General features: G+C 40.2%; 4 protein-coding genes across 7 annotated transcripts; 1 reads left to right on the top strand and 3 right to left on the bottom strand.

The window, feature by feature from the left end:
- Nucleotides 1-2,626: 2,626 nt before the first annotated feature.
- LOC116192055 (transmembrane protein 184B) lies at nucleotides 2,627-5,708 on the bottom strand. 4 transcript variants are annotated; one of them, XM_031520466.1, is made up of 8 exons: nucleotides 5,555-5,708; nucleotides 5,159-5,271; nucleotides 4,888-5,074; nucleotides 4,597-4,670; nucleotides 4,267-4,416; nucleotides 3,880-4,165; nucleotides 3,340-3,573; nucleotides 2,627-3,248 (listed from the first exon to the last, which is right to left on the bottom strand). In XM_031520466.1, exons 3-8 carry the CDS (start codon nucleotides 5,041-5,043, stop codon nucleotides 2,901-2,903), a joined length of 1,248 nt encoding a protein of 415 aa, XP_031376326.1. In that variant the 5' UTR covers nucleotides 5,044-5,074; nucleotides 5,159-5,271; nucleotides 5,555-5,708; the 3' UTR covers nucleotides 2,627-2,900. The 4 variants fall into 4 exon arrangements, with proteins under 4 accessions (XP_031376326.1, XP_031376329.1, XP_031376327.1 ...); XM_031520469.1 differs by having other exon boundaries at nucleotides 4,888-5,068; XM_031520467.1 differs by having other exon boundaries at nucleotides 5,159-5,437; nucleotides 5,555-5,706.
- Nucleotides 5,709-6,604: 896 nt separating this feature from the next.
- LOC116192054 (DEAD-box ATP-dependent RNA helicase 3, chloroplastic) lies at nucleotides 6,605-11,093 on the top strand. Its single transcript, XM_031520465.1, has 10 exons — nucleotides 6,605-7,266; nucleotides 7,488-7,621; nucleotides 7,714-8,125; nucleotides 8,370-8,468; nucleotides 8,569-8,793; nucleotides 8,913-9,290; nucleotides 9,613-9,756; nucleotides 9,849-9,944; nucleotides 10,040-10,335; nucleotides 10,594-11,093. The coding sequence occupies exons 1-10, from the start codon at nucleotides 6,808-6,810 to the stop codon at nucleotides 10,670-10,672; spliced, it is 2,322 nt and encodes a 773-aa protein (XP_031376325.1). The 5' UTR covers nucleotides 6,605-6,807; the 3' UTR covers nucleotides 10,673-11,093.
- A 2,320-nt stretch (nucleotides 11,094-13,413) lies between these two features.
- Nucleotides 13,414-17,238, bottom strand: LOC116192053 (proline-rich receptor-like protein kinase PERK10). The gene is made up of 10 exons (XM_031520464.1): nucleotides 16,832-17,238; nucleotides 16,591-16,748; nucleotides 16,410-16,504; nucleotides 15,575-16,065; nucleotides 14,895-15,497; nucleotides 14,655-14,818; nucleotides 14,476-14,552; nucleotides 14,232-14,379; nucleotides 14,010-14,159; nucleotides 13,414-13,886 (listed from the first exon to the last, which is right to left on the bottom strand). Exons 1-10 carry the CDS (start codon nucleotides 17,022-17,024, stop codon nucleotides 13,548-13,550), a joined length of 2,418 nt encoding a protein of 805 aa, XP_031376324.1. The 5' UTR covers nucleotides 17,025-17,238; the 3' UTR covers nucleotides 13,414-13,547.
- A 404-nt stretch (nucleotides 17,239-17,642) lies between these two features.
- On the bottom strand, nucleotides 17,643-19,557 carry LOC116192052 (putative F-box protein PP2-B12). Its single transcript, XM_031520463.1, has 3 exons — nucleotides 19,112-19,557; nucleotides 18,429-18,547; nucleotides 17,643-18,333 (listed from the first exon to the last, which is right to left on the bottom strand). The coding sequence occupies exons 1-3, from the start codon at nucleotides 19,379-19,381 to the stop codon at nucleotides 17,850-17,852; spliced, it is 873 nt and encodes a 290-aa protein (XP_031376323.1). The 5' UTR covers nucleotides 19,382-19,557; the 3' UTR covers nucleotides 17,643-17,849.
- Nucleotides 19,558-22,326: the final 2,769 nt, after the last annotated feature.

Raw genomic sequence — 22,326 nt, 5'->3', positions numbered from 1 at the left:
ACTAAGACTCTGTCGATCTTCCTTGCTTGGAATCCCTCTTCTTTTAACTTAATAAATTCACATTGTTATGTACGTTCATCATGTTTAAGTTTCTAAGACAAGTTGACTCGTCATGGAAAATAAAAATGTAAATTTATAACATCCTATAATTGAATTTTTGATAGCATATAATATACTTATATATAGGTTCACAGTTATAATAATTGTTTTACTTAATAACCGTCTTCAGTATAAATGTAACAAACTCCTTCTTTCATCATACAAAAGTCTCTTCTTCTTCATACGCCTTCTCATCTAAGTCTTTTCTCAGTTCTTCCCAAATCCACCGAACGAAGATGAGCCTTCTTCCCAATAAGAGTCGGAGAAGAATTTCCTACACTCTCAAAGGTAAACGAGCCTAATTGCCCTTGCTAGTAATGTGATTCGGTCACCATGTTTATTTGTGTTAATATACAGTGCACACCAACTCAAGATTCAGAGTAATCAAGAAATCTTCATTCTTTGTTGTTTCTTAGATTACTTCTCGAAGATGGTACAAGATGTATGGTCTGATACATTGGCTTCTTAGCTCAAAGGGACAACCAGCTTTGGGATGCTGCTATGTTCTTGCTTGGATAGGATGTTGCAATCAAATGGTATGGAAGCCAAATTTTGCCCCGTTTAGTTTCTTCATTGACGTTTGCCTGCGAACATGAAAGTTCTCTTTTTCTATTAACAAAGTTCTAATCACCTCTTCAGATGCATTCTCACTTGTCCATGTGGTGGTTAAAGCCGGTCGACTCCCTCGGTTTAAGGAGTTTCTTGGGAAGACCAATTCACCACAGTTGCAGTGTGAGGCTGCAGCAGCACTAGGAATTAGAAATCTAATGGTTAATATTAGACCAATTCACATTGTTGCATCCCCATCATTGCCCAATGTAATGGCTGTTAGGCCATTTGTGACGATTCCTACATTTTGTAAATATGACGGTTAATGTTATTTTGTTTGATGACATACTTGTGAATGGTTCTGTTTATTTAAGAGAGAATGCTCCTTTCCTGGTGTTGGATGTTGCCTCAAAGCTACTGCTGCTGCTCTATGTGTCGTTTAATTATGTCTAAGTCGACTCAGTGAGTCAGTAACTTGGTCTGAGTTGAGTCACTGACTCAGTGAGTTGCAGTTGATGGTCACTGAGTTAACTCAATGACACAACTCAACTTTACTTGCTAAATTTACTGCCCACCATTGGAATCAGCATTACAGCAAACACAGCATATAACTAAACCTAAGCCAATAAGCAGCATAAAAACGCTTCCTTTCAGCCTTTTTGCTCGGCCTGTTTCAATCTCCATCTTCTATTTCTCGACAAAGTTCAATCCTTTCATCCATCACGCGACTTACTCCGAAATGTGGACAACTAAGGAAGCGGCGGCCAAGCTTTCTTTCCGTCCATGACGTATTTAGCACATCGAGAACTGCGCATTGGCGGATTGGGAGCTATTTGTCAATTCCATGGAATCCCTAAATCCTTTCGATTCTGGGGTTTTCTGCTTCAATTAGGGATTTCGAGGTTTGCATCTTGAAATTAGGTTTCTTTCTTCTTTTTTTAAAATTTGGTTTTCCACGCTGGCACCTTATTTTTCCCGACACCTATGTTTAATGTTTGGACCACGTTAGATGGTGGCGATATCCACGCTGTTTGTCACGTCAGAAATTGATGACGGCGTCTATCAACAAATGACGAAATGTACATGATTGAAACCAATCTAAAAGTGTTTGTATGAAATTGTTGCCTAAAAAATCTTTTCTACCACATTGTAACACTCTTAAAAAGTTTTTTTACCTCCCATGTCATTTTCCCTTATTTTTTCATCAATTCAACAACACAATCATTACATTTTTATACTCTCCTTCAATTTAATAATAATTTTTTTCACATATTTTTTTCTTAATAATTATTACAATCAATTTTTTAATAATAAAATTTTCCAACTACTTAAATCTTCATCCCATGGAGTTCAATAATAAATTTACCAAACGCCGCCTAAATATCTTTTACAACAGTTGTTCGATGAATGTTCAACGTGGGTTCAATGGTTACTGCTTGAAATGATATCATCTGATCAACGAATAACTTGATTGATGCTGCTGGAAATTCAGCCCGGTGTCATGCGGGCAGCCGTGTACTTGGAGGGCTTCAGAGTTATAGATTGTTCCGTTTGCAATAATGATCTAAGCAGGATTAATACCCTTATGAATTTTTTGGTTTGCAAATATGCTTTTAAAATCATAACTTTAACCTAATTCTACTCACAACAAAACAAAATAACTCATACAAAACAAAACAAAATAACTCATACAAAGTCAAAGAGTGGATCCCATTTATTTATTTATTTTTCACAACAAAACGAAATAACTCATACAAAGTCAAAAAATGACTCCCTTTTATACCACTTTTTTACAAAATCAAAATCTGATTTTAAAATCATACTTTGAAACCAAACGCAGCATAATATTCTAACAAAACAGGAAAGGAAGACCATTAAGAAAGCTGGAGGTAGATGACTTTTGTGAATGAAAGTCTTAATAATATTAGTCTAATCATGCAGACCGTTTATTATTGGCAGAGGACTAAGATCTTGAATATGATGGGGGAGGAAAAAAAATCGATTCTGTAAATCAGTTGTATCAACATACATCTTGGCAGTACACCAATTGTGTAATCACAGTTCTTCGTATCTACAATGCACATCGGACAAACCAACCACTAAAAAGAGAAACCTAAATCAGCGAAGGCATCGTAACATACCCTGGGATGAATGTGGCTTACAGGTCCAAAACGAGACGCTTCCCTCTCTTCTCCCTCTGTCTTGCATTTACCATTCCTCATAAAACAGGGAATGACATGCTTGTTTCTTTCTCACCTTTTTCCAGTTTCATTGGCAGGAGAAGCCTTTGGAGAATAGTCTAAATCAATGAGTGACATGTCATAAGGCACGGAGGAAGAGCTTGAGATGTCGACGAGAAGAGAAGATTTCATGGTCTCTGAATTGGGAGCAGTCGTGGAAGCCTTTGGAGTGCTTGTAGCGGAAGAGGAAAGGCTCGAAAGTTGTATTTCATCCCCCTTGCTTCCAAGCATGTGTTTATTTCTTCTAACTGCATCCATCTCCTGCCCAGTGGGCACAAAGGTTCGCGATCGATACTTCCTAGTTCCCTCATCACCGTCACCATGGTTGTAGAGAACATATTCGTGATAAGTCGGTGCAAACTGCGAGAACATTTCCAGATGCAGCATAAGCAGAATCAGTGAGTAGGTAAAAATTAGATGGAAGACTCAATAAGAAGCTTCAAGGATTTACCTGGTGGACAGTGTCGTGGTAAAAGTCATTCAACATCAGGGCATGAGCAAGGCTTTTTGTAAAGCCAGGAGATCCTCCAATGTTTGCACTGGCATACTCTTTGTAGGGAAAAGCATATAAATGACCAAGAGCGGCAATGAGCATCTCGACACATATTATGAAGTCCTGAAACCGAGCAGCTTCATCTGCATCCTTGATGAGTCTGGACTTTGCAGCAAGAAACACCAAGACGCCCTACAATGATTCAATGATAGAACAATAATTTGATTGCCGAAAACAACCACCAAATCATCTAAACTATTGATACTTTGCTCAAGCATGTCCTCACACGAATACAGACTTAGCAAAACAAGCAATGATGTGGCTGCCTATAGAAACTTTTCCATGCAATAAATATGAGACAACAATGCCAATACACATCACATAGCATTCAACTCATGGAAGCAAACGTAAATGGAGCTGAATGTACAGGATAAAATGCAAAATTTTAGTCCAAAGTCTGAGCTCACAAAAGATTAGGTAAATAAATAAATAAAATACCTGCCAATAAGTTAAGAAAACAACAGATTTAATGATGACGAACTTTGGAACTGGATTAAATGGCTGAAGCAGATCTTTGCACGCTACATAAAAGAGCGCCAATGCATACAGTGCCAGTGAGTATGATATAGTATAGATGATAGTAAGGTAGAGATACGATTGGCTCGGACTGAAATTTCCATCATGATATTTCCCTTTAGCATAGAGTATGAGCGTCACAACCACCAAAATGGGCTTCAGTATCACAAACTGCAGACATCCTTGCTTGCACCTTCTTATAAAACGCCTGCATCAAAAGTTGCAGAAATGTGATAAACCATCAATAACAGCCCAGTAGAAGAAGCATTCGAGAATGACTTGATGAAACTATAAATGGATTATGCTTACCCGTCCAATGATATAGGAGGCAAGCAGCACGTCATCAGTAACCATGATGGCTTCATGATCCGACCACTTAAACTCAGCACCACAGCTCCAGGCCCACCGACCCAGGCAAGGCACAAAGACAGAAAATTATAGATCACCCAGGCTTCATATCTGAAGGGTTGATAAATAGAAATCAGGAGAACTTAAATACAGTAATTGATGAATAAAAGGTAGATTTACACTTGGAAAAAATGGAATTTTGGTAAAAGGGTTGGGAAAGGCACAAAATAGATATTAGAGAAGAAAAGGACTTTTCCGGAAAAGAATATAAGGAAGGTTCTGTAGACTCACACTTCTCTGATTGAATTGAAGTAAATTGAACTGCTAGGCAATACGAGGGACAAGAAAGACATCAATGCATATACCTGTCAAAGATGGCAACCAATAACTGACATTAACGATAAGAAATTCTTCAAGTACAGTGCTCAGAATTATTCTGGCATTGAAACTACTTTATTTCCCTTGTATTTAGCTCTACTACAAATACGTGATGCTAGTTTCAATTGGAGTCCAACCAAACTAGGACCTTAAAGTGGCAAGCTTTCTGCAGAATTCAAGTTTTGAGCAACAAAATACACTTACAGGAACCATGAAAATGATGCGGACGATGTATCTCTGGTAAGTAGGCTCAGTGTAATTCACAAGATGCATGTATATGTGCCAAAGCGCCAAGCCGATGGCCCCAGCAGTGCACAGAAAAGCGATAATGTCGAAAAAAATCGAGACGAACTCGGCCATTCCGGGCTTCTTGTCCACCAATCCTCTGCCCCTAAAATTCAACAGCACCCATCATCTCATTGAAAACCCAAAACGCAAACAAATCCTCAATAAAATAAGGGTCGATCATACTAACCGAAATGAAGGCACCGAGCCAACTCTACACTGAAATTCGCTTCTCAATTGTGAAGCTAGCCCACTGATCCCGAGGCATTTGCCAACTTAACCCAATCCCAACTCCGGAATCACCTGCCCACGTACAAGACTTCCAGCATTAGCGTTGAAGCTTACCCCTAATCGCTCAAATTTCCTATCTTTCTGCTTCAGGGATCCGCAAAAATGGGGCTTTGGCGTAATTTGAACATCGCGAATGAAGCACGGAAGCAAACTAACTGGAGGAAGAGTGATTTCGGAACTACGACAAACGAATTAGCTTGATAAGCAAGATTAATCTATTAATCTGGGCCGAATTGAAGAACACATATAGAACGGATAAAGAAGGGATTTTGAGAAGGGAATCAACGGAACCAACCTCGTCGCCGTCGCGGGCCGGGGGAGGAGTTATCGATCCGTGAGGAGGAGACTTGGAAGAGGAAGAGGAAGAGGGAAGAAACTGTGGGGATTGCTAGGTTGGATTGTTGCTCCACTGGCACACAATAATGACGGCACTCCTAAGAGCTCTGATCGCAATAATAATTTCCATTAAAAATTAATTAAACAAACACTTGCAAAAATTAATAATTCCTTTTCTTTCCCTTCTTTTCCCATTGTTTTTTTTTTTTCTCTCCAGAGAGCTAGAAGAAAAGAAAGTTGACGGGTATAAGTTAGCCACCAAGTAAATAGATCAAACATTTTTCAAGGGGAAAAAAAGTCCATGTTCGAAATCGAAGTCTCTACCAAGTTGAATGAGCGAGGGCCAATGATTCGTAGCCGAATCATATGAATGATTTGAGAGAAGATGATCGTAGTGTTATACAAATACCAGTTTGTAAAGTCCTCGTGGTGTTAGAAAATTGCAATATGATTCGGAGACAATTTTTTGCACTGTTTTTACTTTAATGGCATGATATCATTTCGTAAAATATATCAATTTTTTGCATTTAAAACTCTACGTTTTCTAATAAAAGTCTTGACACATTATGCATGATGACAACTCTAGACAATAACATGAGACATATGAAATTATATTTTCCTCCTAAAATAATTCATTGCATTCCTAAAACCTGTTACTTTCTATCAAAGAAGATAATAAATTAACATTATTTCCGACATTTTTTTGTATCGATGCGATTATCTTCTTCGACAATATCCACGAAATCGAAAGCCAATTACACAATCAAGAATGTGCAACACAACACCGATTAGATTCGAATTTACATTACACATATGGCCCATGAAAAAAAGGGCTTATTATTTATTTTTCGACCATGATATTATCATTCTTGATTTTGGCTAATCATTCTTTCACATAATAACCATTGTATACACATTTAAAAAAAAAAGAAAGAAAAGAAAGATATTAAACAAAGCGGCTGCCCTGCCCTGCCCTTATACGGATTATAAGAAGAGCAAGAGAGGTGGGGATTGGGAGGCCATACATTTACTGCTGCCGAGCCTCTCTCTCTTTGTAGGCTTATCTCTGGGCGGCAACTCCTCCGCCCTTTTCCACCACCCTATCCATCCATCCATCCATCCATCCATCCCTTCCTCCTCCTTCCCCCTTCCCAGCAAAATATCTCCTTTCTATCTCTGCTGAATCCTTCTCAGCTCAGTTCAACTCCATTCATGGCGTCTAGCATTACTGGGCTGTCCTTCTTCTACCAGACCCCCTCCCTTGAGCTCTCAAGAAAGCCCACCCCACTACCCGCAGCAGCTTCCCCGGCCTCCCTGCCCTTCTCTGACAAACCCCACTTCAATTCCTTGGTGACCGGCCCCGGCAGCAGCGAGGGCAATGCCCGCAGACCCCCCTTTGGTGGGTTCAAGGGCAGCCGGAGCGGCTTCGTCCCCTGCGCTATCGCCACTCCCAACTCCGTCCTCAGCGAGGAGGCGTTCAAGAACTTGGGAAGTGGGTTCTCCGAGGAGGAGGAGGACCTTGAGGTCGGCGAGGGCGATGATTTCGTGTCGGAGAGTGAGGGCTCTGGTGGTGTCAGCGAGGACGAGCTTGCTATTTCCAAGCTGGGTTTGCCTCAGCGGCTCGTCGAGTCACTGGAGAAGCGTGGGATTACCCATCTCTTCCCCATTCAGGTCTTTGCTGCTTTCACCATTTCTTGTCTGTTTTCCGAAAATTGTGGCGAAGGCCGGACCTTTCTCAGCTTCTTGTATGTTTCCTTGAGGTTTATAGCTCTTTGTGTTACATGCTTGTTCTGATGTTTTGCTGTTTCTGAGTTCCTTTATCTCTTTGTTATGCATAACATTCAGTTGTTGCTAGAGACTAATAATACTCCTCTAATGCTCTTGACAATCAGAGGGCCGTGTTGATGCCTGCGCTTGAAGCCCGAGACTTAATTGCTCGTGCAAAGACCGGAACAGGGAAGACATTGGCCTTCGGAATCCCCATAATCAAGCGGCTCACCCAAGACGACACCCAAAAAAGCACCAGGTAGTACACTATTTCTGACGCATTGGTTTTTGCAAACCTGCCATGTATTAGCTTGTCTTTTCATGAGCAGTATGGTTTTCGTTGTCATTCAGGAGAGGGCGGCTTCCTCGAGCTTTGGTCCTAGCGCCTACTAGAGAGTTGGCGAAGCAAGTAGAGAAAGAGATCAAGGAATCAGCGCCCTATTTGAATACTGTGTGCGTCTATGGAGGAGTTTCTTACATTACCCAGCAGAATGCTCTTTCCCGTGGGGTTGATGTGGTGGTCGGGACACCTGGTCGAATTATTGATTTGATAAATGGGAACAGCCTCAAACTAGGGGAGGTTGAATATTTGGTTCTCGATGAAGCTGATCAGATGCTTGCAGTTGGTTTTGAGGAGGACGTGGAAGTCATCTTGCAAAAATTACCTGCAGAAAGGCAGAGCATGCTTTTCTCTGCCACTATGCCTGGTTGGGTGAAGAAATTAGCTAGGAAATACTTGAACAATCCTTTGACAATTGACTTGGTAAATTTCTTCTTCATAGCTCTCACCCTGTCTATGCAATTTTCTTTTCAATATTGCATTTTAAAGTAAGTTATCTGGAGTTTCTACTAAGTTATAATTTGGAAGTTGAAAATGCAAAAGGGCGGTCTTCTGACTTTGGTGATAAGAAACTATTGGTCCAATCTAATGGCTCTTTTAGCTACGTCCATACCTTGGTTGTCCATCAGTCAGGTCAAGACATAACAATCTTGTTTTGTCATTCTAGGTTGGAGATCAAGATGAAAAGCTTGCCGAGGGAATCCAACTCTATGCTATATCGGCCACTCCAACTTCAAAACGGACCATGCTAAGCGATCTTATTACGGTAGGATTCATAGCCATTGGCTCTTTCTCGTATAAGTGCTGTCACCTTTCTAAGAAATTGGAGGACCTGATTTGCTTTCTGGCTGTGTATTTGTCTTTAGGTCTATGCAAAAGGAGGGAAGACCATTGTTTTTACTCAAACAAAACGAGATGCTGACGAGGTCTCGCTGGCATTGACCAATAGCATCGCTTCTGAAGCCTTGCATGGAGATATATCTCAGCATCAAAGAGAGAGGACTCTGAATGGTTTCCGGCAAGGAAAATTCACAGTTCTTGTTGCCACCGATGTCGCAGCTCGAGGACTTGACATCCCTAATGTTGATTTGGTATGTTCCCTAGTTTGTTATCATTCAATTGCTTGGATGATTATTGCCACTGGAATGTAAAGTGCCGCTGAGGTTTGTTCTAGTGATGGGAATTGATTACCTCTTCATTACCATTCCAGATTATTCACTATGAACTGCCCAATGATCCCGAGACATTTGTTCATCGCTCGGGAAGAACAGGACGTGCAGGGAAAGAAGGTACTGCCATTTTAATGTATACGAGTAGCCAGAGAAGGACAGTTAGATCACTTGAACGGGATGTTGGCTGCAAGTTCGAATTTATTGGCCCACCAGCTATTCAGGAGGTACTGGAATCATCTGCGGAGCACGTTGTTGCCACACTTAATGGTGTTCATCCCGAGTCTATAGGCTTCTTCGCTCCAACAGCTCAAAGACTGATTGATGAGAAGGGTGTGGATGCTCTTGCTGCTGCTTTGGCTCATCTAAGTGGATTCTCCAAACCTCCATCATCCCGGTCTCTTATCAATCATGAGCAGGTAAATGCTCAGTGATTACTACAAGCTAATGGCCTTATTAGGGATGATTTTAGAAATTCCCTTGAGGTGTATGAAATCTTTTCTAAAATGGTTTCCAAGAATTTGTTACGATATACCCTTTTAGGAAAATTTATCTATACCTCAAAACTGCTTCAAAAGTTGATTGCCAAAATCATGGTGTTTGGGAAAAAAAGAATTGAAAACAATTCCAGACGGTCACTGCATCTCTTGTTTGTGAAGACTAGTTTATTGAATGCTAATACTGAGATTATGAGTTTAATTGTGTACTATCCAGATAAAAGAGTGGGTTGTTTTGTTGCAGGGATGGGTTACATTGCAGTTGACTCGTGATCCTGCCTATTCCAGAGGGTTCCTATCTGCTCGATCTGTTACTGGCTTCCTATCTGATGTTTATCCGGCAGCTGCAGATGAAGTCGGGAAGATCTATCTCATTGCAGACGAAAAGGTCTGTCTTATTGAAAGGCCGCTTCTTTAATTTCCCATATTTCTTTTGTGGATACTAACACAATTCAACATCACCAATGTTGCTAATCTCAGGTACAAGCAGCAGTTTTTGATATTCCAGAGGAGATCGCTAAAGAACTGCTGGACAAGCAAGTCCCACCTGGAAATACAATTTCAAAGATCGCTAAGGTTGCTTATTTTTTATTTCATTTCACTAGCTTTAAGCACAAGTTTTGTGATGGTATTAGAATTCATATAGTTATTTTTTATTCTTGGGGTTGCAGTTGCCTGCTTTGCAAGATGATGGGCCACCGAACGATTTCTATGGCAGATTTTCTAGCCGAGATCGCAGTCGCCGAGGGAGCCCTAGGGACAGGAGAGGGGGATTCAGATCCTCCTCTCGGGGCTGGGGAGGTGGTCGGGATTCCGATGCTGATGAGGATGATTTTTCGTTTAGGCGTGGAGGACGAGGTAGTAGAACTGAAAATAGCTGGTCCCGCATATCAAGAAAAAGCGATGATGACTGGCTTATTGGGGGTAGAAGATCATCAAGCAGCAGGTCACCTTCATCTCGAGACAGGTATATTTCTCTCCTTCCTCATGGAACCCTTTAATTGAAACAAAAACCGCAGAATCAAACTAACACTCTTTGCTCAGTTGATTATTTTATGGCATCTTCATGTTGCTCCGCATAGTAAGCGGAGTATGTTGAGCTGCATGTTATTCAACATTGAGGCTATTTACAATGTTTTCTGCCTGACAAATGGGATTCTTGCACAAGTCTTCTGATTACTAATGTAGCCATGCTGTGACATGTAATATTACTCCTGTTTAACAGAAGCTTTGGCGGTGCCTGTTTCATTTGTGGACGGAGTGGTCACAGGGCATCGGAATGTCCCAGCAAGCAAGGCTACTAAGTTACTAACCAGTCATAGCAACAAGCGTGCGGAATAGTTTTGCCATTCCTGAGCTGTCCAACTACAACTTCTGGGGACTGGAGTGAGCTTTCCTTCCCAATGTATGCTTATGTTTGTGTTATGGTTGCTCAATTGGATCCAGGAGTTGAGTGGCTGCTGTTGTGGGAGAGAGAAGCAGGAGTCTGCTGCAAACCCGCCGATGCTCAAGCCTGTTTTTGCCCTCCTTGTATTGGAATGGCTATCCTATTGAAATATGAAACGTCAAACCTGATGAAAACTTTTGATCTTTTTCCTCGCGTGGCATGATTCAATTACTGTCAAGTATAATGTAGTACTCGTTCATCATATATACATTGCTCGGTAGGGCTTATTACTTTTTGGAATGCAAGATTCATGACTAGCCCAAGCTTTTCAAGGATCATATCCAAAATACTCTGTTTTCTGGAAATTATGTAATTGGAAGGTGACCGAACCATGGTCTCTTTGTTTAAATCATTGATTGCGGATAGTCGCATCACATGTATAGATAATCTTGTCTTCCTAGGTACCCCAAAGACTATGCCAACTGTCCTAGAAAACCATATGTGATAAAATCTTCAGTGCCTAATATGACTAATGATATTTCAATCTCAGAGAGTGGCAGGGGAAGCATCCTAATTGGGGTAAGAGCCCAAGACACAATCATAGGCTAGGAGTCCACATCAGATAAGATGATCCATTGACAAGAGACAAAACAGGCCCCCATAACCTAAGATAATCTCCTCATTCAACTATGAATCTTTGATTCAGACAAGAATGTAACATTGTTTTCATCAATAACAAAGAGATCCTCAATTATAGAAGCATCCGCAACCCGAACCTGTCTGCTGTAGATAGTAGCTTCGGCTTAGTGTAAAGTTTTGCTCTTCTTCCTCCTCTGCTCCTCCTGATTCGAAACATCCACCACAAGACATGTCGATCGTTTCCATGACGAGGAAAAGGACTCTGCTGAAGCTGGTCCATCCTGGTGGGATTGTGGAGACCCATGATAGACCAATTACTGCGGCTGAGATCATGGACAAGTACCCGAGACACTGTGTGACTCGTCCCGATGTGTTCAAGTATCCTTGGATCGTTGTCCGACCGGAGTCGCTTCTGCAACCTGGGGATGTTTTCTATGTCGTCCCATACAATACAATCCGCCGCTTGTTGCAATCAAAAGAGTGCCCGGAGCAGTCCAGATGCCCAGAAGAGGCTCACAGCTCTGGACTGTGTGAGAGAAGTACAGTCAGGTCTTCTGGCAAGGCTAGAGCCAAGCACCGGGAGCGTCTGAAAATTGATTTCCCAGGCGAAAAGTCTGTTCAGAATCGACTTGAATCGTACTTGTCTGAGGAGTCCTCAATCGAGACATCACATTTGCATCAGTTTGTGAGAAGACGGTCTCCGGATCGTGACAAAAGTTCTGAGAATCGGAAACTTGAGGAACGTGGGCGAGGAGATGCCAGATCAGTTTATGGGCATGGGTCAGGCGTAATGAGCTCAAAAAAGCAGTTTCCGCAACAGTTCATTGGCAAGAAACCATCAGGAGATGCTCATTCTATGATGGGATTCAACAAACATCGAAATAGTCATGAGTTTGCTGACAGACGGTGTCAGGGTCGGGAAAGGCATCCTCGTTCAACAGAGCAACCTGAATACCATTATAAAACTCCTGCTGAGGTAGCTCGCATTCATCGGCTCCTAAGAGGACTATCATTGAATGGGGAGAGTTGCAAGCTGTGCGAAGCCACAAGAGAAGATGCACGATTGCCAAATCACGAAGAAATGAACTCAAAGAAGCAGAGTCCTGGTGAGTTCATTGACCAGAGATCAGCAGTGGAATTCACTTTTCAGCTGCAAAACAAAGGTTCCAAAGATATTGAGGAGTCCTCCCCCGACTTGACTCCCTTCCGCTGTCTTCCAAAAAGAAAATTCTCAGTTGATGCATGCGAGAATACAAAGAACTACAACCTCAGAGACTGCAGAAGAGGAGATTCTGCTCTAAATCATCCTCTTAATGTCAGTGATCATTCCAAGGAATTGGCTCCAAAGCAGCAAGACCATAATCAGTTCACCAACGGCTGCTCGTACTCTTCTGATCAGCTGAGAACTTCAGGAAATAGAGACCGGCTTAAGAGACAGGAGTACCATTGCAAGGAGTTCAGGATACGTGACACCAATGGTTATGATCTAGTTCCAGTAAATACTTGCAGCACAGATCTTTGTGATTCACATAAAACCTCGGGCAAGCTGAAGTCTTGCATCAAGAAAAGTGGGTTAAGGTTGCATGATCCCAGGGTGAAGTTTAACCTTCCAGGAGAGGACAAGAAGTTGAGGGTCGAAGTTTTTGAGTTTCAACTCTCAGACAGTCCTTAGCCACAAGAAGGCACCTGCAACTCCTTCAAATTCTTTGATTAATCCAGATGCTTCACAGCACTGAACGGCCTCTCAAACACGGAGATGTAATGAGATCCTTTAAATTTATGTTTCGTGTTGTTGCAACAGCCAAAAAGTACAACTACTTAAAAGCTTCGCTTTTATTCCAGTGTCTGTATATCTAATATTTTGTGCTGGGTCTATGAGGTTATTTTGTTTCTTCATAGTTTATCAATTGTCACAATGTCTATTTTGAGATTCTGTGGTTATTCTTAACCGCAACCGAAGAATCTTTCAGACTATGATATAGACCACATAAGCTCCAAACTTTCACGACAATCATTAGATGAGTGAGTGAGAAATTTCTTAAATTCGACAAGATATAAGACAAAGAGCACAGTTCAGTGCATGTTTGAAGTCCGTTCATTATCTTATGATACTATTCACATCTCATATCCAACTCTTCACAAATCCGTGATCTTCAGTCTACGTTCATATTCTGAATGAATTTGGCCAGTGAACCCTGCAAATATGCCTGATATTCTTCACTAACAACATTTTCAGATTGCTTCAAAGCATGACAACTATCTGCTTCCTCGCGATAACCATTGGAGACAAAGGTAGAGTTGGCTATAATTTCTTCACTACTCTTTCTCCGTTCACTCGTCAGTGCAGGACTTCGAATTGTAGAACTCATCAGCTGTGTCAAATGTGAACTGGTGTTTCTGCCCATCTTCTCATTTGCGTAAGGAAAAGATTGCTGCTGTTCATACCCATGTACCATGTTGCTGGGCATATCTCCGTCCAGTATTTTCAGAACCTGCAGAAACATAGAAAATCCTCGGCAATAAATTTTCAATCTGAACACGGGAGAGTTGCGTGATATATATCGATCAGAATGCTTTCACTATTCACATTGGAGGCTCTGAAATAGAAATGGAACCTGAGACATCCTCGGCCTCTGCTCAGGCACCGGCAAGAGGCATAGCTCAGCAACATGAATCATGGACTTCACTTCCTTGTTAACGTACTCGTTTACCAATCGACGGTCAATTAGTTCTTCAATCACCCCTTCCCGGAGCAATGGAAGACCCTGCATGATATAGTTAGTCAGTGATTGGTGCAGGCCACGTCTTATATTAAATGTGGCATTTTGAAGACCTACCCACTCAGGCACGAATTGTTTTCCCGTGTTCCTCGAGAACTCAGTGGCTTTATAGCCACTTAGGAGCTCCAGCAAAACGACTCCATATGCATATACATCGGCTTTCTCTGTTATAAGCCCACTTTGCGTATACTCAGGAGCCAGGTACCTACATAAAACATATTTTCATTCAGCAAAGAACGAACTTCGACCTCACATAACCACATATCAATAATTGTCAGTGACCAGATTTGCAATATAATACCCAAATGAACCGAGCACTCGTGTCTCCTCAGCTAGCTGTCCATCTGCTTGCCACCTTGCTAGACCAAAATCTCCCACCTATTTTGAATACGATCATCATCTGCATTTGCTTTAGGCTAATAATGCAGCGGAGCAAAGCATGTAAAAGTAGTAGCAGATAAAGATGAGATAGAGACTTGCCATGGGTTCAAAATCATGGGTGAGGAGGATGTTATTGGGTCTGAAGTCTCTGTGTATGATGCAACCTACTCTGCAATCTTCGTGAAGATATCTTAAACCTCTAGCAGCTCCTCTCGCGACCTTCATCCTATTATGCCAAGCCATGACCTCTTCTATATCTTTCCCTGTAAATTTTATTTGTTCGATGATATGTATATAGAGATGAATCAAAAGAGCATAGGTGTGAAGATCAAACTATACCATACAAGTGTTTGTCCAATGAACCATTGCAGACAAACTCATACACAAGGAGCCACTCTATCTCGATACAGTAGCCTACCAACATCACCAAGTTCTTGTGTTGAGCACAGCTCAGAACTTCAACCTCGGAGCAGAACTCTGATGCGGTCTGAGCACTCAGAAACTTCGGTTGCTTCACCGCAATAACTTGCCCGTCATGTAAGACTCCTCTGTACACAGAACTGCATCCTCCCTCGGCCAAGAAGTTTTCAAATGCAAACCCATTTGTGGCTGTTTCGATCTCTTCGTGGCTGAACTTCCTAGGAGCTTTGCCAAAGTGAGGGGCTTTATGCTTACAAATGGAACAGAGAGGTGGAGTTGGTGGATGTTTTATTGAAAGATCCATGGCCCTTCTAATGCTCGAGGTTCTTCCAATATCCATAAGGGCAGGAACTTTGGGTGCTCCACTGTTAAGGCTGCCTGGGTAGTCTTCTCTAGGAATTATGCCATTTGATGGATTTGATATTAGCGTCATTGAACGTAATAAATTCGACGAGTCAATTGATCTTCTTGCTGGAGCTGGAAGTGCATATAATGCTGCGAGATTGGATCCCTTCTTCATGTCTGCTTCACAATCAAAGCTACAAACTATTAAGTCTTCCATATAATTCATATAATGTGTATTTGTATCTGTTACTAACCACTTCCAGTCTTCAGAGGTCCACTATAGCTTTTCCTTTTTCCATCCATAGGCCCCGCTGGTGTTCGTTGAGGTTGCTGATTGATGTTAAAACTCGATCCTTTATTCAAGGGTTGAGGTTCACTCTTCAAAGGAGAGAAACTATGGTTACCTTTCCTGCTATTTCCATGGGAGAAATACCGAGAATTTAGATGAATATATGAACTATTTCGCGTTGCATTCGTTCTGGAAGGGCTGCTCTTAAAATCTGGGCTTTCTATTCCAAGACTACTCTGAGTTGCTGTACTGCCAGTTTCACTGGATCTATGTGAGGAAACTGGAACCAAACCGAGGATATCAGAAGCAGCATGGTCCGAGCACTTCACAAAAGTATCAAGTTTCGTGCTCGTTGCAGGATTGACTGATCTCATGATTCTTGGGATGGAGTGGTCTATGACTACGATGTTACAGATCAATTGTTTCAAGCAGCAGTCGCCTTCTTTCTTTAAATGTCTGCGTTTAATTAAACGAGAACAATGAAAGGTATATAAGTAGGCAGAAGAAAAAAATTTAGGCAAGTGGCGGGAACAAGCAGCAATAACCTGGGGATATCTTTTGACACACCGCGTGGGTTACCATTCTTCAGCCCATAAGAGAAACGGCCTCAACATTCACTTATTACCGTAAGCTGAATCAACTATCATGCATGGTTGAATAACAAATTTGAAAGTCGATTTTATCAGTCTGTCATTGCTGGCTTTAGATGGCATAATTGACATGAGATCTTGCTGGAATTACTGATATTAGGATCATAATCTCACAGGCTTCACATATGAGGAAAAAAATGTTTTCCTTACCTATCTAGGATAACCCAAGTAGCTCCTAGCTCTCCAGCCATCGATGCAACTGAACCAATCTGTGCGTCAGCTAGAACTCGAACTTCTCCATGAACCTATTGCCGGTGGCTAACTTAGTTACGGAATGACCACTTTCTAATAAAATATTGACTATAAAACTTTGCATGGATGGAAATCTGACCTTCTGCAGATTGTGAGACAAGAAGAGCTGCTGCATCATAAGCTCACAGGCAGATTTTACCTTATTAACTCTATCTTGCTCGGCCCCGTCAATTAGGCCCTTTATACCAGACGAGGGGTTCTTCTCGATGTGCCGGAGGCCCCACTTCTTGAGCAAGGCTGACAGACACTTGCATAGTCAAATATCATCACGAACCAAGAAGAGAATCATGTAAGATCGAAAAACATGATGAGAAGCTTACAGGAGAAAAACTGGGAAGTTCGAGGCTGATGATGGTTCCTATTAGTGCCCTCTAGGTGCTTTCGTGAAGGAAGAACCGCGAGAAGGAACAGCGCATCAGAAGGTTTGATCGCGTTCCTCGCTGCCCATTCGAGAACACGGCCTGTGATCTCCTTGCTCGTGTCAACTGCCACAACTACCACCCCGCTCTCCATCTCTTCAAAGAAAACGCTTTTCCGAATGAGTAATCTCTAACCTCTCAATGGTTCAACATTAGAGATCCGATGTAAATTCTAGTGCCTCTCAGAGATGCAGTCTCAGTCTTGGAATGTCTGTTAGTTGCAAGTATTATCATTGAATAATGAAGGACGGGGAATGAATGGACCCACAAGAACAGTTAGGCAGGGCAAGGTGAAACCTTTTGAAAGGTTCCCTGTCAGTTTGCCTTTGGAGGGAAATGTGTATTCTCTATCACACTGGGGCAACATTGAGACTTCTTCTCGACTCCAATATGATGCATATTTTTTATGTACAGGCTTCTTTAATTCTTCCAAATTATTAAAATGTCTGTCTACATTGATTTGATGAAGTCTATGGTATCTGTTGTTCGAATGATATTTAACTCGATCCCTCTTTGTAGCTTGTGGTGTCTTCATCAATCACCTCGATTTTGTGCAAAGGACAAAATTGCCAAATTCCATGATAGGAAATTGCCGAGCAAATGTGCCTTAATTGTATATACACCGGGTAAAGCTCCATTTTCCACTGCTTTTTGTTTTTTGGCCCAGTACACCAACAAAAATAAAACAAAAATTCCTCAGAAAACCTTATGATGAGTCCCCTGCCAGCAAATTAATGTTCTAGTCCTTCATAAACATTCGAGCATTTTGAAAGCCGATAAAAACAAAGAAGTATACAAATACTATCATTTGATAATATAGATTGCAGATTCTGCTCCTCTCCTAGCCTAAACACTTTGAGGGCTAACTGTTATTGAGATACCAATACAACACGATATTTTATAAGAAACATTTATTCCTTTACATCCTGTCTCTTGGTCGAATATCAACTCCCTGGATGATAAGACCCGATTTCCATTTTGTGCTCGTTACCTCCATCAAACTCATCTGTACTTCCTCATCTTCCTCGTCAGAGGTAAAGAACCCACCCAATTCAACTTCCGCCCAACCATCCTCCCTCTCCTGCGGCAGTTGCTTCCCCCTCCCCGTCCACACATCAGCAAGAGAAACTCTGCCAGCAAACATGGGCCAGAATTTCTCTAGAGAAATCTGGTATTGCTGTCTCAGTTCTCCATCAGGGTCCAAGTAAACGACACCCTTCTGACCACTGCAGCGGTTCAAGACAGACACCTCTACCGGCAGATTTTCAAATCCATCATTGCCTTCCATGAACTTGAAGACAAAGTAAGCTCCGTAATCAGTGTTGGTGGACAACATACGCGTCTCCACCTTAGCATGAATCTCAAGCCAAGCCACTCTTCGTAGCTCCACTACTTCCGAGAATCTTTCAATTAGAGTAGTGTGTCAGAAACTGAATAAGATACAAGGAACCAATGAAGAGAGAACAATGATCAATACAGTCCGGGGATGAGAAAAAACCTCGAGCGATAAAATGAACTCCATCTCCAGTACTCAGGAGTGTCTCCCCACACTATCGAGAGACTCCTCGCTCCGAGCATAAAACACTTCTTCCCGGTCCGTCTATGCAGTGAAAAGCTCTGTTGCAGTGAGAGACATGTTTCGAATCATCACTTGCTACACAACTATCAGAATGCGCTGCATGAAAAAACTAGCCAGTCTTCTGAACAATGACAACTGCCCGCCAGTATTTTCTTCAAATAAAGAATAAAGACATAGACTGCCAATGAAGCTTCGACATATATCAGCAGCCTGACCATCTGGTAGAAATCAAAACGTTTCAAAACAAAGCATTGTCAAATGGAATCTTGCCATAAACACTTTCTGCTAATCTGCCTAAAGTCCGAAAACTTGCGAACACCCAGATAAGATTTCCGGATAATCCCGGAAAAGCCCGAGTCTTTTCCATCTTCGTGGGGCAAATATTGACAGCACATGGTGGTAGGTGGCATTGCAGGAGAAACATTGGTCAATAAAGCTACCAGTTAGCTCAACATGAGCAACACAGCACAATCCAACATCATTATATGATTAAACGATATCCCCATAAGCGAAATCACTACGTAGTACGCTGCGGCAAAGTCTGCTAATACCCACAGGCACAGCCACCGCAGTCATCTGAAGAACGAGCAAAAAAATCGTACCTTGAGACCTCCGTCGATGAGGACAGGGGTGTCGCAGAGGCGGAAGTAGGCATCTCTCTTTCCGGACGATGAAGGCGGGACAAACGGCGATGATGCTCTGGACGTGATGCCATCGAGGTCCGGCGGCAGGAACTTACCCCAGGCGACTTCGGAACAGGCAGCGGCACGAAAGGAGCGGCAAACAGCGGAGGATCGACAGATATCGCGGGGGGTCGTGAGGGACAGAATATGGGCGATGCACTCCACCGGGAGAGCATCAAGAACCGCCATAGCCACCGCAGTCAAGCATCAAAGCAAAGTAAGAGTTCTTTCTTCCTTTCCTTCCCTTCCCTTCTAAGATTAGTCACAATTCCTCTGTGGACACGCTCAGAAAGTCAACAACATGGCTGAAAGGTCTGCCAATTGTCAGCTTAGAGCTGCTTTGGGAGCTTAGAGTTGCTTTGGGAGTGCCGGGAGATTTCACAATCGAAATTACAGTTGCAAAAATAGGTTCTGCTTATTCTATTTTAAATATTAATAATTATATTTTTTACCTTTAACTTATTTTTTAGTAATTTTATTTCAGTATTTTTCTGTCAGTAACAATACTCCCAAAACAAGCCTAAGCTGAATGAGCTCTTCTACCCACGAACATCCCCGCGCCGTTAAGTATTTTTTGATTTCTCTTTTTTTTTTGGAATTTTTACCTGATAAATTTTTTGGAAAATTTTTCGCGTTTCTTTTTAATTTTGGAAAAATTTTAAAAAATGGACGTAGTCTGATTATTAGAGGAGGCGACTCTAGTTTTTAACCCTCTCCCATCTATATATATATATATATACACATATTAGTCGTGAAATCCGTGCGTTGCACATGATAATTCCACCAATTTGAAAAAAAAATTATAATTAAAAATTAAAAAGAAAAATTGCTTGGGGAATCAAAAGTGAAACAAAAATAATAAATAAACAATCTTTGTGTTTAGTGGTAGAAGAAATTATTTTGAGAGCTTTTCTATAGCGGTAACAATACCTTTTGAGAAATGAAACTCATATCACCAATCTTGAAAAAGAAATATGAAAAAAAAATGATAAAAATAAAAAATGAAAAATTTGATAAAAATGAGAGAAAAATTAGAATGTAAATTTAATAAACTCACTTGCATCCAGAGAAAAGCAAAGTTTCGAGAACTCGCATCTAATTATAAACGTATTCTTTTCGAGCTGAATATGTTAATATTTATATGTGTGATAATTCATATTTATAACCATCATACATAATATAAATAAAATATAATCTGATTTATTTTCTTCTTTTTTTGGGTAATCTAATTTTTCTTTGAAAAGAAAATATATTTATATATATATTTATAAATATCATCTAATCTATTTTTAAAATGGATATCTGCAATAACATATAATCCATATTTACTTTTTCTTACTATATATACTAAAGGTTGTCCACATAACCACATTTTAATATATTTTATATTATGTATGAATATATATTAATATATATACTTATTTTTATGCTAATATTTATTTATAAAATATTATTTTTCGTTTAAAAAAATTGAGATTATTAAATAATATCTATACATATAATAAAATCTTCTCATTTGTTTAAAATACATCATGTTATATAGATTATAAAAATTAAAGAAATCAAGAAATTGAATTTTATGATGAGATATTTTTAAAAAATAATTTCGAAATAAAAAATTGACCAGTTCGTTAAATTCCTTATGTTTTAAAAAATAAAAATATTTTTTTTAGAGAACCTGAAAACCCGAGAAATAAATGATCTGTCCATTAAATATATATATATATATATATATATATCTTTTAAAGATTTTAAGAACTATTTTTCTAAAGAAAGCTAAAAAAATCGAAAAAATAACGAATTGTCTCACAAATCTATATCTATATCTAAATTAAAAAATTAAAAATATTTGTTTTTTTTAATATTCAAGAGATCGAAAAAATTCCTTTTAGCGTTACACGAGTAGAAAAACTTAAGAGTTTAATACCGACAACAATATACGGTACTAATATATAGTTCCATAAATGTATGATATCAAACTGAAGATTACCAAAAAAAGAAATAAAAACTCATCAAAAGGCATATCTAGCCAAACCTTTAAAGAAATAACAATCCTTCGATAATACAGTGGTAACCTTGAAGCCAAGATGATCCAATAATATAAACTATATAATAAAAACATAGATTAGGTTATCTTAAGATATTTAAATCACCATAATCAATCTGGGAAAAAAATGTGAGTTAAGAAAAATCGAAAATTTAAGAACAATGATTATTCTCAAAAATCAATTTATCTTGATAAAGTTCTTCAACATCGTAAAGATGAAAATAAATTCCACTAATCAATTCCCTAATGAGTAACCGAAAAATTCCGTCTGGTTATTGAACCCACCTGTAAAGAATGACGCAGCGAATTCTCAGATCATCGGCCGCTTGCTCGTTCCTTGATTGCAAAGAGTTTCATGAACCCATAGGAATGAAAGAAAAAAGAAATTCAAAGCACAACATCCGATTGTATAAATTTAATTGCAGTAAGAAAGAACTTCAAATGAAACAATAACATATGAACAACTCATCTTTAGTGGTAAACGCACTTTTTGAGAGCACATGTGTGGCAATGATGTTCTTTAAGAACTGAATAAACATTGTTTATTTATGTGGATAACACTCTTATTTATAACATATCATACAAAATCTAAAAAATATAGAGTTAAATTCACTTTACCTCCCGAACTATGGAATGAAAAAGGGTTTACCCCTTGACCTTCAAAATTTGGCAAATAACCTCCCAACCTAACCAAATAATAAGCAAGGTGCCTCTTGGACCGCATTCTGACTACATTTCCGGCCAAAACATGTCACATGACGCTCATACGCCAATTTAGACAGGGAGAAATTGTTACAAGGGAATGATTTATCAAAAACTGAAATTTCGCAAAAATTAGGGCACTTAATCGTCATAGAAACAAGAGAAGAAAGGAATGCTCGGAAATGTAATTACATGAATGCTCAACTTTCTCGGACGTCCAATCTTTGCGAAAGCCATTGCTGTCGGGTAAGCTAATTGAAGGCAATAAAAATTCCATCAGTCCTACGACATGCCTTTACGATCTTAAAATGATCCCTTGTACTCCTGTTGTTTAATTTGTACTCATACATGTAGGTGCAACTCTGAAATTGCATTATTCACAATC

This window comes from Punica granatum, chromosome 1 (assembly GCF_007655135.1).
Source record: "Punica granatum isolate Tunisia-2019 chromosome 1, ASM765513v2, whole genome shotgun sequence".
In the NCBI taxonomy this organism is placed as follows: domain Eukaryota; kingdom Viridiplantae; phylum Streptophyta; class Magnoliopsida; order Myrtales; family Lythraceae; genus Punica; species Punica granatum.
The sequence above is the reverse complement of the archived record's forward strand: the minus strand, read 5'-3'. Positions and strand labels throughout refer to the sequence as shown.